Source organism: Festucalex cinctus, chromosome 1 (genome assembly GCF_051991245.1).
Source record: "Festucalex cinctus isolate MCC-2025b chromosome 1, RoL_Fcin_1.0, whole genome shotgun sequence".
Taxonomy (NCBI): Eukaryota; Metazoa; Chordata; class Actinopteri; order Syngnathiformes; family Syngnathidae; genus Festucalex; species Festucalex cinctus.
The window spans coordinates 2,376,268-2,392,522 of record NC_135411.1 but is presented as its reverse complement, the minus strand read 5'-3'; the positions used below and the strand labels follow the sequence as shown (position 1 = coordinate 2,392,522).

At 42.3% G+C, this 16,255-nt stretch overlaps 1 protein-coding gene across 4 annotated transcripts in view; it reads right to left on the bottom strand.

Moving 5' to 3' along the window:
• Positions 1-8,237, bottom strand: part of adcy8 (adenylate cyclase 8 (brain)) — a 57,170-nt gene extending 48,933 nt beyond the window's left edge. For 2 of the 4 annotated variants that reach the window (XM_077505559.1, XM_077505544.1), the window contains exon 1: positions 7,011-8,231. In XM_077505559.1, coding sequence (XP_077361685.1) covers positions 7,011-7,880 — 870 coding nt within the window. In that variant the 5' untranslated portion in view covers positions 7,881-8,231. Of the gene's footprint in view, positions 1-7,010 lie in introns of all 4 variants that reach the window. The other 2 variants (XM_077505552.1, XM_077505568.1) reach the window with 2 other exon arrangements.
• Between the last annotated feature and the right edge of the window lie 8,018 nt (positions 8,238-16,255).

Below are 16,255 nucleotides of genomic sequence, written 5' to 3'. Positions count from 1 at the left end.
CAGTTTTGTTTTGTGTTTTAAAAAGCATTTTCGTTTGAATTTTTTGTTAACAAAATAGTTTTTTGAATTTTAATTTTATAACCTTGGTGTCTACCATGCCTACCAAATTTTCAGCTTGCTACACAAGAAAACCTTTTTTTTTTCTTTTCATTAGATTTTTTCTTCAAAAAAAAAAAAGTAAACACAAAATTATTATTTTGTAGGGAAAAAAAAATCTGTGATTTCTTTATGCAAGAATATCAACCCAGCCCTGTTGGTTTTTTTGTTGTTGTTGTTTTTTAAATTGTTTTATTTGTTTTTTGGTGCACCTCATCAGCTCTAACACAAATTGGAAACAGCTTAAATGAATATAAGATCAATTTTCGTACGTAAATGATCGTACTATTGATGATGATTTTTTTGCCTCCTTTTTTTTTTAACTTCAACATGTATTTTATACTTGTGATGTTTTTGTTATGTTTCTATGTTCAATAAACCCGACCAACCAATTTGGAATCCATTGATGAGCATTAGTGTGAATTCATCAACGTAATAACAAAAGATGGATTATTTCTCTGCAGCGTGTCCTCATTGTGGTGACTCGCTAAAAGCTTTTTTTGGTTTTTTGTTTTGCTTTCAGACATTTTTCGGGCGCGCCTGCGAGGGTCACGACCCGGATGCTAAAAGCGTCATGAAACATTTAGCGCGGCTGAGTGCACGTCCGCGACTGTGGTCGGGATGGAGGGAGACCGCCGCCGATTCCTCGCCGCCGATTCCTCGCCGACGATTGTTGGCGCCCGCCCGAGCGAACGACAAGTGGAGGTCAAATATCAGCGCGGTGTCACGCTACGCCACGGCAACATGAGCGCTTTTGTGCACGACGATATCAATACGCGCGAGCCGCTGACATTTTTGAACCTTTTTACAAAATGAACTTTTTTGTTTTCTTTTAACGCATTGATTATAGAAAAACTACGACAGCGTACTAGAGACACGTATACTATATATATATATATATATATATATATATATATATATATATATATATAGCGTTTTAAAGAGATCTTTCATTCCAGCTGCTATCCGTTTTTATAATAATCAGTGTTGATGTAAACTGTCGGGTTTCTTTTCTTTTATACATTGAGTACTTTTGAGATGTATGTTTTTATTGTTTATTTTTATTTATTTTCCTGATGCTATCTATCTATCTATATATAGAATTTTTTTTTTTTTAAGAGGGCAAAAAATCTTGCAAATTTGCCACTTTAAAAAGTGGCAAATTTGCCACTTAATTTATAATTAGAACTTCTTCTTTTTTTTTTTCTTTTTTTTTTACGCTTTCATTATAGAAAAAACTATGACAGCGTACTGGGGCCACGTATAAATATTTTAGAGGCCAGGGGCAATATTCAGAGTAAAAAACTCAAAAATTTGCCACTTTAGAAAGTCGCATATTTACCACTTAATTTATAATTAGAACTTTTTTTTTTTTTTTTTTTTTTTTTAAAGCACTGATTATATAAAAAAAAAAACTATGACAGCATAATAGAGCCACATATGAATATTTTTTAGAGGGCAGGGGCAATATTCAGAGAAAAACAAAACAGAAATTTGCCACTTTCTAAACTCGCAAATTTGCCACTTTAGAAACTCTCAAATTTATGAGTTTGCTAAAGTGGCAAATTTGCAAGATTTTTTCTCGGATTATTGCCCTCACCGTCTAAAATATATATATATATATATATATATATATATATATATATATATATATATATATATATATATATATATATATATATATATATATATTTATATATTTATACATGGCCTTATTACGGCGTCATAAAAAACCCAAATGGCAATCAAAGTTTGCGTTATTTGTTTTTTTCTTCCACTTTCTGAGGTTTGTTGACTTCTACTTGTACCAAACAAGCTCTCAATTGAATTTGACTTGAGTTCAGATGAAGCAAATGTTTTTAATAACATTTTAACATTTTTAATAACCAATTATTTTGTGAATTAAAAAAAATGTGAATTTGTGAATGAAAAAAAACATTTTTTTTTTACATTTTTTTTTAAATCTGTGATGTGCGGATCATCGGCGCAGAAATTGTTGATGATTTCTTGACTGCTTTGTTCTGCAACATCCGTCAAAATACGACAAAAATGTTGATCGTCATTTTCCAAATAAAAAGCTTTTTGGACAATAACATAAATTGGACAATATCTACCAATGAGAGGCTGAAATCAGACTGAACAAATTTTCAGTTCAGCAACAGCTTTGAAAGATGAATTGATTATCAAAATGGTTGTCGATGACTGAATTTGATCATCACTAGATAAAGACACATGGTCGAAACTTGAAACGTTAAAAATGAAAGTCAAATATTTGTCAGTGCCGGCGGTAAACAATTGGAATCAAATTGAAATGTAAAATGCCGTAACAGCTGGTTAGGCCCCGCCTCTCAAAGGCACATCTCAAACACGCAGTTTACCTTCAGTATTTTTGTCAACATTTTCTGCTTGCAATTTGTTTTTTTTGAAGGCGGACTGGTGGAACGGGAACAGGCGGTTGGCTGGGGGAGGGGCTTATTGTGCATTTTTAATCAGGCATGGATCCGAGCGGGAAAGAAAAGGGGGTCACCGGGAGCTGGCGGCTCATTGTGCGCCCCACAAAATCATCTTGCCACCAAGCCGTGACGGCTTTTTTTTTTTTTGCTTTTTTTTATCGAGACAGCGTCTCTGCGACGCTCGCCTGATGGAAGCCCCCATTTCCTCTCATTTCCCGCCTTTTATCTCGCCGCCGCAGCCGTCGCTTCAGGTAAGCCGAGTTTGACCTTGAAAAAGGAAGCGGCGGCGGCGGCAACTCGGGATTTGTGTGGAAATGTGCGTGAGCGCGATATAGTCTGCCATTGACTTGATAATGGCTTCCGCTTCACATAAAAGCCCTCGGAGCCATCGCACACGAACGCACGCACGCACGCAGTCAACACACCCCCGCGACACCCCCCATTTTGTTGCTGCTCTTTCTGGGCTTTTCTAGTACTGGCAAATTGGAATTTACAATTGGCATTAGAAGTTAGCATCAAGCTAACAAGCGGTCAATCTGTGTACGGTCTGATTGAACATCTTGTTTAATTGTAACATCTACGCTAACTTCAATTAGCACATCTATGGTTTTGGCATAATTAATTAGCAACAAGCTAATGAGCGGTCATGCATGTGTACGGTTTAATTGAACATCTTGTTTAAATAGAACATCTACGCTAACTTCAATTAGCCCATTTATGGCCCTTGGCATTAGAAGTTAGCATCAAGCTAACGAGCGTTCATTCTGTGTAGAGTTTGATTAAACATCTTCTTTAAATGTAACATCTACGCTAACTTCAATTAGCACATCTATGGTTTTGGCATCATAAATTAGCATCACGCTAACCAGCGTTCACTCTGTATACGGTTTGACTGAACATCTTGTTTAAATGTGACGTCTACGCTAACTTCAATTAGCCCATTTATGGCCCTTGGCATTAGAAGTTAGCATCAAGCTAACAAGCGGTCAATCTGTGTACGGTCTGATTGAAAATCTAGTTTAAATGTAACATCTACGCTAACTTCAATTAGCACATCTATGGTTTTGGCGCATCATAAATTAGCATCAAGCTAACGAGCGTTCATTCTGTGTAGTTTATATATATATTTATAATATATATTATCCCTTAGCATAATTGCAACAGATTCAAACCCTCGCCTGCTTTCAGCATTCCCACAACAAAAACAAGAATCTCATCTGCTTTGGAGGTTTTCCTGCTGCGAACGATGTTCCAGCTTGTTATTGTTCCCGGAACAGATGAGAGCGCGGCGGGCTTGAAAGGAAAGACGGCGGGCGCTCGATACCGAGACAAACCCCGGGAGGCTCCGAGACGACGGCGTCCGATCGATGGATGCGGCAGGCTATTCCCGGCCCGCCTGACGGGATGAGAGCAACGAGGACCGCTTGGGAATCGCCGACCAAATCGGGATGGTAGCGCGTGCGCTCGCAAGGCTCGTTTCAAGGACAGGACGCCACGTGACAACATCGCTCGGGTCACTCAAAACTGATATTTCAGTGGAATTCAGGAGCAATCAGAAAACATCTCGAGGATGCACTTGTTTTTGAAGGATCCTAGAAAATGGATTGGAAAAAAAACTCATTCAAGCCCAAAAACGTGTTAAAACGTTTTCAATACTTTGTCATTCACTCCCAAAAACATGTTTACACGTTTTTGGTTTTGTTTTTTACAAGAGCATACAGAAGGCTTTGATGCAGCTTCTGACATGAATAGGTGGCTTAAAGCAATGGTAGTTATTAAAAACACAGCCAGCAGGTGGCAGCAGAGTATAAGAGATCCCCCTAGTGGCCCGGCAAGTAATTGCTCAATAAGTCATGAACAATGGAGCCATTATAATGGCTGTATATCAACTACAAATATTGCGATACTTGCGTATCTTGCGATAATCTATCAGGAGACAAAGTATCACGACTTATCTCGATATCGATATTTCATTCCACTCCTAATACTCATAATAGACATGTCGACAACATTTCATGTTGTTCAGTCCAATTGGCCACGAGGAATGAATTGTCAGCACAAAAGTCAGCACAACATCTGGAGCATCACAAGAAAGACTCCAATCTTTCGTTTGACCTCTGACCTCGGCGAGAGATTAACGCTATCCGCTGTGCAGATTCTTGGTTCATTTGACCTCTGACCTCTCCAACCATCCAATCAGGTCATCTCCTGACGTCAGTGTTCACCTTTGAACTCAACACCAAAAGTAGTTGACTTCATGTTTGCACTGCACTGCACAATCACAATAATAAAAGAAATTTCCGCAGAAATTTTGGATGTGACTGCTGACACTTGCAAGGTGGAAAGCCACATGCACTGAACAGTTGGCAAATGTTGGTGTACTTTACCTCTCTATCAGTCCGCAAGCTAGCATTAGCATGCTAAGTTAGCTTAGCATTAGCATGCTAACTTAACATTAGCATGCTAAGCTAGCATTAGCATGCTAAGTTAGCATTAGCATTAGCTTGCTAAGTTAGCATTAACGTGCTAATTTAGCATTAGCATGCTAAGATAGCATTAGCATGCTGACTTAACATTAGTATTAGCATGCTAATTTAAGATTATCATTAGCATACGAAGCTAGCTATAGCATGCTAACTTAGCATTAACATTAGCATTACCATTCATTTTGAACGCATTTTGGCTGAAAAATTTTCGGATACAAAATAAATAAATAAATGCCTTTTTTTTTTTATCCTTTTTCTAGTAATATGTGCCTGATTTGCTCCGCAGCAGTCACATAATCACGCTAGTCATCATCCATACATGACGCATCTTATGGGGACAAACACTGAACTGGTCGCCAGACAATATTTGCGATAATGTAGACAAACTGCTCTGTCAAATAGAACCAAATTGGGTCAAAAATGAAACGACCTACTACTTGGGTTAATTTGACCCGTTTTGTCCAGTACCACCCAGAAATTCGGGTCAAACGGACCCAAGTTGTGGATTGTTCCCTTTTTCACCCAAATTGGGTTCTTTTTTTTTACCCTCCCGACTCTGCCGTGTTACAAACAAGCAGATTTGGGTCAAAATAAATCATGACTAAAACAAATACATCAATTAAATAGACTGACCGGCACATTTGGGTCCGTTTTGAGAAATGAAATCATGAGAGGATGAGAGAATGAAGTGAAGTGAAATGATGAACGAATGAAAGAAAGTAGGGAGTGAAGAAATCAAATAATGAAAGGATAAAAGCATGAAAGTGTGATTAAATGAAGAGGTAGTGAGAGGGTGAAGTCGTGAGCAGATGAAGTGATGGAAAACGTGAAGGAGCACTGAAAGAATGGAGAAAGGAAATGAAGCAATGAGAGGATGAAAGCGAAGTGAGATGAATGGATGAATGAAAGTAGGGAGTGAAGAAATCAAATAATGAAAGGATGAGAGGATGAAGAAATGAAGAAATGAGAGGATGAAAGCGAAGTGAAATGAATGGATGAATGAAAGTAGGGAGTGAATAAATCAAATAATGAAAGGATGAGAGGATGAAGAAATGAGAGGATGAAAGCGAAGTGAAATGAATGGATGAATGAAAGTAGGGAGTGAATAAATCAAATAATGAAAGGATGAGAGGATGAAGAAATGAGAGGATGAAAGCGAAGTGAAATGAATGGATGAATGAAAGTAGGGAGTGAATAAATCAAATAATGAAAGGATGAAGAAATGAGAGGATGAAAGCGAAGTGAAATGAATGGATGAATGAAAGTAGGGAGTGAAGAAATCAAATAATGAAAGGATGAGAGGATGAAGAAATGAAGAAATGAGAGGATGAAAGCGAAGTGAAATGAATGGATGAATGAAAGTAGGGAGTGAATAAATCAAATAATGAAAGGATGAAGAAATGAGAGGATGAAAGCGAAGTGAAATGAATGGATGAATGAAAGTAGGGAGTGAATAAATCAAATAATGAAAGGATGAGAGGATGAAGAAATGAGAGGATGAAAGCGAAGTGAAATGAATGGATGAATGAAAGTAGGGAGTGAATAAATCAAATAATGAAAGGATGAGAGGATGAAGAAATGAGAGGATGAAAGCGAAGTGAAATGAATGGATGAATGAAAGTAGGGAGTGAATAAATCAAATAATGAAAGGATGAGAGGATGAAGAAATGAGAGGATGAAAGCGAAGTGAAATGAATGGATGAATGAAAGTAGGGAGTGAATAAATCAAATAATGAAAGGATGAAGAAATGAGAGGATGAAAGCGAAGTGAAATGAATGGATGAATGAAAGTAGGAAGTGAAGAGAAAAAAAAACCGTATGAATGAGGTCACGACAGGATCAAACAAATGAAGTGATCAATGAAAAGGTGGCGAATGGACGAAAAAAATGGAGAAAGAAACAAACGGAGCGAAAATGGAAGGAGCGGAGCAGATGCATTGTGGGAATTTGGGAATTCCGGAATTCCGGCGCCAACCTGGTTGTCGGAGATGGCGTCGCCGTTTCCGGCCGGCAGCACCTCGACCAGCAGGTGCAGCGCCGGCGCCAAGAGCCCGGCCGGGATGGCCCAGGCCAGCGGCAGCGGCAGCATGCCGTAGGTGGCGAAGAGCGCGAACAGCACGTAGCCCACGCCGTCGCCGCCCAGCAGGCCGTAGCCCAGGCCGGCCGCCAGGATCTGCGTGGCCATGGCCGCCCAGGTGACGGCGCCGCTGTACTGCAGGTAGCCGTGCGAGGTGGCGTCCTTGCGCACCGCCACCAGGGCGCACAGCACCAGCTCCACGCCGGCGAAGAAGCCCAGCAGCGCGCCCTTCACCGCGTCCAGCGGCGCCGGCGCCAGCGCCAGGTGCAGCGCCAGCAGCGTCAGCTTGCTCAGCACGTCCAGCGCGTTGGTCACCACCAGCGACTTCCGCCGCTGGCCCAGGAAGTAGCGCTGGTACAGGCGCTCCAGGTCGCGGGACTTGAAGGCGGTGCGCAGCGTGGGGAAGATCACGCCGCGGTACGTGTAGCCCCAGTTGAGGAGCAGGTCCGAGTTGGCCGCGCAGGACGCCGCCGCCGCCGCCGACGACGACGACGACGACGAGTCCATCTGCAGGAAGCCCAGGTCGCTGCGGCATGACGAGGCCCGCTCGGGGAACACCTTGGTGCCGCCGTTGTTGTGCTGCTGCTGCTGCTGCTGATGGCCGGGCGGCTGCTCGACTCCTCCCCCGCCCTGCTCGATGATGTGGCGGACCGCGTTCTGCCACAGCAGCCGCTTCCCGCCGTTGACGCGGTTGACCTCCTCCCCCGCGCTCGAACAGCGAACCTCGGACAGCTCCATGCCGGCGGCGAGTCGGCTGGCGGTGGCCATGCAGTTACCTCAGCGGCTCCTGCGGGGGCTGCTGCGAGGCGGCTGCGGCGTCGCTCGTCCTCATCGTCGAGCCGGGGATGAAGACGCCGCCTGGCTCCATCAAATCGCGCGCGCGCGAGCGGGCGGGCGGATTGAGGCGCGCGGATTTTTGGCGCCCTCAATAAAACAGCAACAACAAAAAGCGCGCAAAAACGTCGATTTGTTGGCGGCGTCTTGGACCGGACTGACGCGCGCAAAGCCTTCCTCGCTCTCTTCCTCTTCCTCGCGACACCTGGAGCGGGAGGGGGAGGGAGGGGCCGGGGGGGGATCCGCAGATTCCAGCAGGAATCACCCTCTTCCTCTTCTTCTTCTTCTTCTTCTTCTTCTTTCTGCTTCCGCCAAAGGAGAATAAAAAGCAACACCTTCTTCGACCTTTTTCTTCCTCGTTTCTGTGATGAGGTCATCGAGTGACGTCACAATCGCACTCTCTCTGTTTTCTGCTATTGACTGACGTTTCAAATAGCTTCGAATGACCTTCACCACGTGCTGTTTGACCTTGATGACCAGTTTGTCCTTCCCCCCACCACGAATATTCAACGAAAACTCGAAGCCATTCATTGAGACGATAACGGTAACTAAAATTGACTGACAATTTTGCCAATAAAACAAAAAAGTTGAAACGTATGCAGAAGGAAAATATCAACCAAACTGTTTTTTTTTTTGTCGATTAAAATTGGATGAAAACTAAGATACAATCAGATGAGTAAATTGTGACGAAAATTTGCATTAATTGTATTCATAACTCAGACTATTCTAGTGTCAAAATGAACACTGGCACCAACAGTTATTTATTGGGTATTGATTACACGTGTGCAAATGATACATTTTCTGATGAATAATTCACGATATTCATGATTGTGATTTCTCACAAAGATCAATATCAATATTCCAAACTATGAATCACTGCAAATGTTTACGTCTTCAACAACATTCCTTGGAAATCGCAATGTCCCGTCACCGCTGACCTCCAACGTATTGGTGACCCTTGACCCAAATTATTCCTGAAAAATTCCCCATTTATAAATAGAAGATATTTGAGAGTCGGGGATAGTGACAAAATCATGTCAATCAGTTTTTCAAATGGGAAGATGATTGACTCCTTAATAAACATTAGCACAAAACATTCAAAATTATTATTCTTTTTATATGCTGATTATTTCAATTTTCAATTTCTGAAGTTAAGAATAAAATATTTGACTTGATTTGGGGCCATTTTGGAATATCTTAATTGGAATTTTGAAAACTTAAAGATGACCGTAGACCAGTTCTGGGTGGCGCCCGTTGACAGCCGGGATAGGCTCCAGCATCCCCGGCAACCCTCGTGAGGAGGATAAGCAGCTCGGAAAAATTGATTAAGATGACTAACAAATTTGGATTTTTTTCGTCTTTGTAACGCATCGCCGCAGTATCGGATCAAGAATCGGTATCAGCAGATATTTTCTCAACATGGCAAGCAAACCAAAACATGTCTGCAAAGTCATGTCGTCGATAAAAAGAAACAAAACAAAAGTGGAATGTGTTTACTCTGAAAACGTTCTTTTGGTCCAAAAAACCCCTCAAGAAATTGCTTGACTGTGATTGGCTGGCAACCAGTTCAGGGTGGAGCCCGTCGACGGCCCAAAGACAGCTGCAAAAGATGCAAAATGATTTCTTTTATGCAAAGCAACAACAACAAAAATGGTTATTATTAGTATTATTATTATTTTGGTGCAAAACACCTAAAAGAAATGGGATCGTTTTTGTACAAAACAACCCCAATCGTTGTTTTTTTGTTGTTGTTGTTGTTTTTTTTGGGCAAAAGAACTTTATTTTTGTGCAAAACACCTTAAATAAATTGGATAGTTTTTGTACAAAACAACCCCAAATATAGATTTTTTTGTTTTTGTATAAAAAACTTTTGTCTTTTGTCCAACCTTTTTTTTTTTTTTGGTGCAAAACACCTAAAAATGGGATGTTATTGTACAAAACAACCCCAAACATTTATTTATTTTTTTCTTTTGACAACTTTTTTTTTCGTGCGTGTGCAAAACACCTAAATGGGATCACTTTTGTATAAAACAAGCCCAAACATTTTTTTTATTTTATTTTTTTGGCATAAAACACCTAAAAAAAAAACAATAGAATCGGTTTTGTACAAAACAACCCCAAACATTTTTTTTTTTGGGACAGAAAAACTTTTTTTTTTTTTTTTTTTAATTGGGTGCAAAAAAAAAAAAAAAAAAAAAAAAGGATAATTTTTGTTCAAAAAACCCCCAAATGTGTGTTGTTGTTTTTTTTTGGTGCAATTTTTGTTCAAATCAACCCCAAATGTGTTTTTTTTTTTTGTTGTTGTTGCAAAACACCTAAAAAAAAAAAAAGAGATAATATTTGTACAAAACAACCCCAAACGTTTTTGTTAGGTTTTTGTTTTTTTTTGTACAAAAGTACCTATAAAATGTTATCCAATTGTCTGGCTGAACTATATTATTATTATTACGAACGGCCTATGAAATGCAAAATGAAGCGCAAGCTCTGATTGGCTGCCAGTCAGTTATCAAAGACCAATCGCGCATGACGTAAGACGTCCTGTGAGATTCGACACAAAAACAAAGCAATGGCAAACTTTGCTTTTGTTTGTCTGTTTTGTTCGTTTTCGTCTTCTTGCCTGCATTTTTTTGGGTCTCCATCGTCATCATCACGCCAAATTCCTGCTTGACCCACTTTTGTTTCTTTTTTGTTGCGTTTAGCGAAGGAAGCGGCGCAAAATGGGGCCAAGTCGGCCTGTCAGCGATGAGACGAGCAGCCACGATTGTCTCATGACACCAAAACCTTGGGAAGCCCCGCCCCCCCGCTTTGACTCACGCATGCCCGGCGGCGGGAAAGAGGAAAAGGAAAAGAAAGTTGCCTCATTGCTATTCCGTCTATTTTTACCCGCCTTCTTTTCGTCGCCGCCGCTTTGTGCCGACGAGACGTCCACAAGCAGAAAAAAAAAAAGACAAAAAAAAAACCTTTTGATCAGGCACGGATGTCCCACAAATGTCACAACGGACACGCCCACGTTGCCTTCCAAAACACTTGCATCCTTCATTTCCCTCTTCCTCGTTGACTTCCATCTTTCTTTTCTTTTCTTCCTTCCTTAGCTGCTTGCTTCCTCCCTTCGTCCATTCCCGACACACTTTCTTCCTTTCATTCCTTCCTCGCATCCTTCTTTCCTGACCATTTTCCTTCCTTCCCTCCCTCCAATCTTCTTTCCATCCTTCCTTTCCTCCTCCTTCCTTTTTCATCCCTCATTCCTTCCTTCATTGCTATCTTTCTTTCCTCATTCCTTCCTTTCATCCTCTTCTTCTTTCTTTCGTTCCTTCCCTCTTTCAGTGCGTGCATCTTTCCATCAATCACTCCTTTCCCTTCTTTCCTTCCATACTTCTTCCTTTCCTCCTTCCCTCCTTCCTTCCTTCTGTCACATCACTTTCCTTGCTTAAGTTCCTTCATTGTTTTCCCTTTCTTCATCCCTTCCTTGCTTGCTTCATCCTTCTTTTGTCTAGCTCCCTTCCTTCATTAGCTACCTCCTTCTTGCTTCCATCCTTTGTTCATTCATTTCATCACTCCTTCCTTTCCTCAATCCTTACTTTCCTCCTCATCTACTTTTTATGTTCCTTCCCTCTTTCCTTCCTTCCTTCCTTCCTTCCTTCCTTCCTTCCTTCCTTCCTTCCTTCCTTCCTTCCTTCGTTTCCTTCCTTCCTTCCTTCCTTCCTTCGTTTCCTTCCTTCTTTCCTTCTTTCCTCATTCCTTACTTTCCTCCTTATCTTCTTTTTATGTTCCTTCCCTCTTTCCTTCCTTCCTTCCTTCCTTCCTTCCTTCCTTCCTTCATTTCCTTCCTTCTTTCCTCATTCCTTACTTTCCTCCTTATCTTCTTTTTATGTTCCTTCCCTCTTTCCTTCCTTCCTTCCTTCCTTCCTTCCTTCGTTTCCTTCCTTCTTTCCTCATTCCTTACTTTCCTCCTTATCTTCTTTTTATGTTCCTTCCCTCTTTCCTTCCTTCCTTCCTTCCTTCCTTCCTTCCTTCCTTCCTTCGTTTCCTTCCTTCCTTCCTTCCTTCCTTCCTTCGTTTCCTTCCTTCTTTCCTTCTTTCCTCATTCCTTACTTTCCTCCTTATCTTCTTTTTATGTTCCTTCCCTCTTTCCTTCCTTCCTTCCTTCCTTCCTTGCTTCCTTCCTTCCTTCCTTCGTTTCCTTCCTTCTTTCCTTCTTTCCTCATTCCTTACTTTCCTCCTCATCTTCTTTTTATGTTCCTTCCTTCCTTCCTTCCTTCCTTCCTTCCTTCCTTCCTTCCTTGCTTATGTCCCTTTTTCCTCCATCTTTCCTTTGTTGTTTGCTTGTTCTTTCCTTCCTTTCCTTGCTTCCTTCCTTAGCGATCTCCTTGCTTGCTTGCTTGCTTCCATCCTGGATTCCTTCGCTCATTCCTTTCCTCCTTTCCTTACACACTTTCTTCCTGTCCTTTTTCCCTTCCTTCCTTCCTTTCATTCCCCATTCTTTCTTTCCCGCTCGCATTCCTCGCATCCTTCCTTATTTACTTCCTTCCGTGCTTCCTTCCTTCTTTACAATTCTTCCTTTTTTACCTTCACGTCCTCCTTCCTTCAATCCTCCCTCCCTTGCACCAACTTTGCTGTTGGCTTCCTTCGTTTGTTCCCTCCTTCCTGCACCCCCCCGTTTTTTTTGTTTTTGTTTTTTTCATTCACGCACGCGAGGCTCCACGCCGCGCTCGAACCTTCGCTCACACGCAACGTTGAAAAGAAGAAACTCACCTAAACGAGGCACTTTACGAAGGTCGCCGCCGCCAAATTTGCCAAAGCGCCGTCTGAGCCCGTCCATGATTTGGCGCCGCTTTGTTTGTTCCAAATGTCCTGATGTGCACCATCAATAATAAAAAAAACAACAAGACGTTTTAAACTGACAATACATAAATACATGCACATTTATTTACATACATGACATGACTTCAACTTACACGCACACACAATCTAGTATACTATTTTTTTTTTTTTTTCACCAACATGCTAACACAATATTGATTGTGTGTGTGTGTGCGTGAGTGCGCCCGTGTGTGAAGACGATTGTCGATCTCCGGCCGCAAAAAGCAAAAGCTGCTCCTGCAGGTAGATCAGGTGTGCGGAGGGTCGCCATGGCAACAGCCAGCCAGCGGCGGAGGAACGACGAGTAACAAGTGAAAAACTGTAAATGTGACATCAATTGCTTCTTAGCATCGTAGCGTAACAAGCATCTCAGCATATCATAACAATGTCATCGCAAAGCGCCTTAGCATAGCATTATAGCGTAGCATCACACTGTAGTATAGCTAATACTGTAGCATCTTAGCATAGCGCGACATCAAAGATTAGCATAATAGAATATCCTTTTAGCATGAAACTTGCAAAGCATCTGAGCATGACGTGACATCTTAGCTAGCATAGCATATTAGCAAATCGCATTTTGGGATCGCATTACATTGTAGCGTAGCATCTTAGCTTAAAGTTGACGTCCAGTATAGCAACATAGCATCTTAGCATCAGGTGACACAGTAGCATTGCTAACAGCGTATCATCTTTGCATAGAGTGACATCAAAGATTAGCATAATAGAATATCCTTTTAGCATAGCATGAAACTAGCATAGCATCTGAGCATAACGTGACATCTTAGCTAGCATAGCATATTAGCAAATCGCATTTTGGGATCGCATTACATTGTAGCGTAGCATCTTAGCTTAAAGTTGACGTCCAGTATAGCAACATAGCATCTTAGCATCAGGTGACACAGTAGCATTGCTAACAGCGTATCATCTTTGCATAGAGTGACATCAAAGATTAGCATAATAGAATATCCTTTTAGCATAGCATGAAACTAGCATAGCATCTGAGCATAACGTGACATCTTAGCTAGCATAGCATATTAGCAAATCGCATCTTAGGATCGCATTACATTGTAGCGTAGCATCTTAGCTTAAAGTTGACCTCCAGTATAGCATCGTAGCATCTTAGCATCAGGTGACACAGTAGCATTGCTAACAGCGTATCATCGTAGCATAGAGTGACATCAAAGATTAGCATAATAGAATATCCTTTTAGCATAGCATGAAACTAGCATAGCATCTGAGCATAACGTGACATCTTAGCTAGCATAGCATATTAGCAAATCGCATCTTAGGATCGCATTACATTGTAGCGTAGCATCTTAGCTTAAAGTTGACGTCCAGTATAGCAACATAGCATCTTAGCATCAGGTGACACAGTAGCATTGCTAACAGCGTATCATCTTTGCATAGAGTGACATCAAAGATTAGCATAATAGAATATCCTTTTAGCATAGCATGAAACTAGCATAGCATCTGAGCATAACGTGACATCTTAGCTAGCATAGCATATTAGCAAATCGCATCTTAGGATCGCATTACATTGTAGCGTAGCATCTTAGCTTAAAGTTGACCTCCAGTATAGCATCGTAGCATCTTAGCATCAGGTGACACAGTAGCATTGCTAACAGCGTATCATCTTTGCATAGAGTGACATCAGGGATTAGCATCATAGCATATCCTGTAGCACACTGTAACGTAGCATAATAACCTTTTAGCATAGCAGAACACTGACGGACTTCCAAGTGACGTCGCTCTACAATGTGACCTTTTGCAAACACAGACCGTGAACGGCAAAACAATTTACTCGAGAACAAAACTAGATCGATTTGTTCATTCATAAATATTCGACATAATTTCACGTAACGCAACGAACGTTGACAGTATGCCGCAATCTCCCGGCATGAAATTGTACTATTTAATTGTGCGGAATGCTCATGAAATAAGATCAAAACAATACATGAAGCAAAATTACGAGAATGTAAGTTTTCTGGAGGTCCAAAATGAGTTTTAAGAACCAAAATAAAAATACAATTGATCCCTATCCGCCATTTTGGTTGTTTACGTTGGCCTCGAACGCTTTCAGGTCGGAACTGGGAAGTTTCAACTCGGATATATCCGACTTCCGACCATCCTCCAATGCAGCATAACTTCTACAGTACGATTAGGTCACTTCCTGTTTTCCCGCTAGCATAGCGTTAGCAAAGCAGGAGTCCGATGCAGCTCGCAGACAGATCGAACTCACGCAAGTTGCAGATACTAAAATGAAGCCAATTAAGTGAAATAAAAACCTGTTTGTTCACTAGCACGTTTGATGTTTTTCTACCTTTTGTAAAGCCAAAATAATTTAATTGCACGCCATTTGTTTGTCTCACAGGTTCTGTGGTGCCTTTTGTAAGTTGCACTCTCTCCACATGTGTTTTTTTTTGGGAGGTTTACAATGAGTTCAACATTGATGCTAATTCCGTTAGCTCATCAATCGGTGTTGACATGATCACTGAGCATTAAGATCCATCCATCCATCCATCTTCTTCCGCTTATCCGGGGTCGGGTCGCGGGGGCAGCAGCTTCAGGAGGGAAACCCAGACTTCCCTCTCCCCAGCCACTTCAACCAGCTCCTCCGGCGGGATCCCGAGGCGTTCCCAGGCCAACCGAGAGACATAGTCTCTCCAGCGTGTCCTGGGTCGTCCCCGGGGTCTCCCGCCAGTGGGACATGCCCGGAACACCTCCCCAGGGAGGCGTCCAGGAGGCATCCGAACCAGATGCCCGAGCCACCTCAGCTGGCTCCTCTCAACGCGGAGGAGCAGCGGCTCGACTCTGAGTCCCTCCCGGATGACCGAGCTTCTCACCCTATCTCTAAGGGAGAGCCCGGACACCCTGCGGAGGAAACTCATTTCGGCCGCTTGTATCCGGGATCTCGTTCTTTCGGTCACGACCCACAGCTCGTGACCATAGGTGAGGGTTGGAACGTAGATCGACCGGTAAATCGAGAGCTTTGCCTTTTGGCTCAGCTCTTTCTTCACCACGACGGACCGATACAGAGTCCGCATCACTGCAGACGCTGCACCGATCCGCCTGTCGATCTCCCGCTCCATCCTACCCTCACTCGTGAACAAGACCCCAAGATACTTGAACTCCTCCACTTGGGGCAGGATCTCATCCCCGACCTGAAGACGACACTCCACCCTTTTCCGACTGAGGACCATGGTCTCGGATTTGGAGGTGCTGATCCTCATCCCAGCCGCTTCACACTCGGCTGCGAACCGCTCCAGTGAGAGCTGAAGGCCCCGGCCTGATGAAGCCAACAGCACCACATCATCTGCAAAGAGCAGAGATGCAATGTTGAGGCCACCAAACCGGAACCCCTCCACGCTTCGGCTGCGCCTAGAAATTCTGTCCATAAAAGTTATGAACAGAATCGGTGACAAAGGGCAACCTTGGCGGAGTCCATCCCT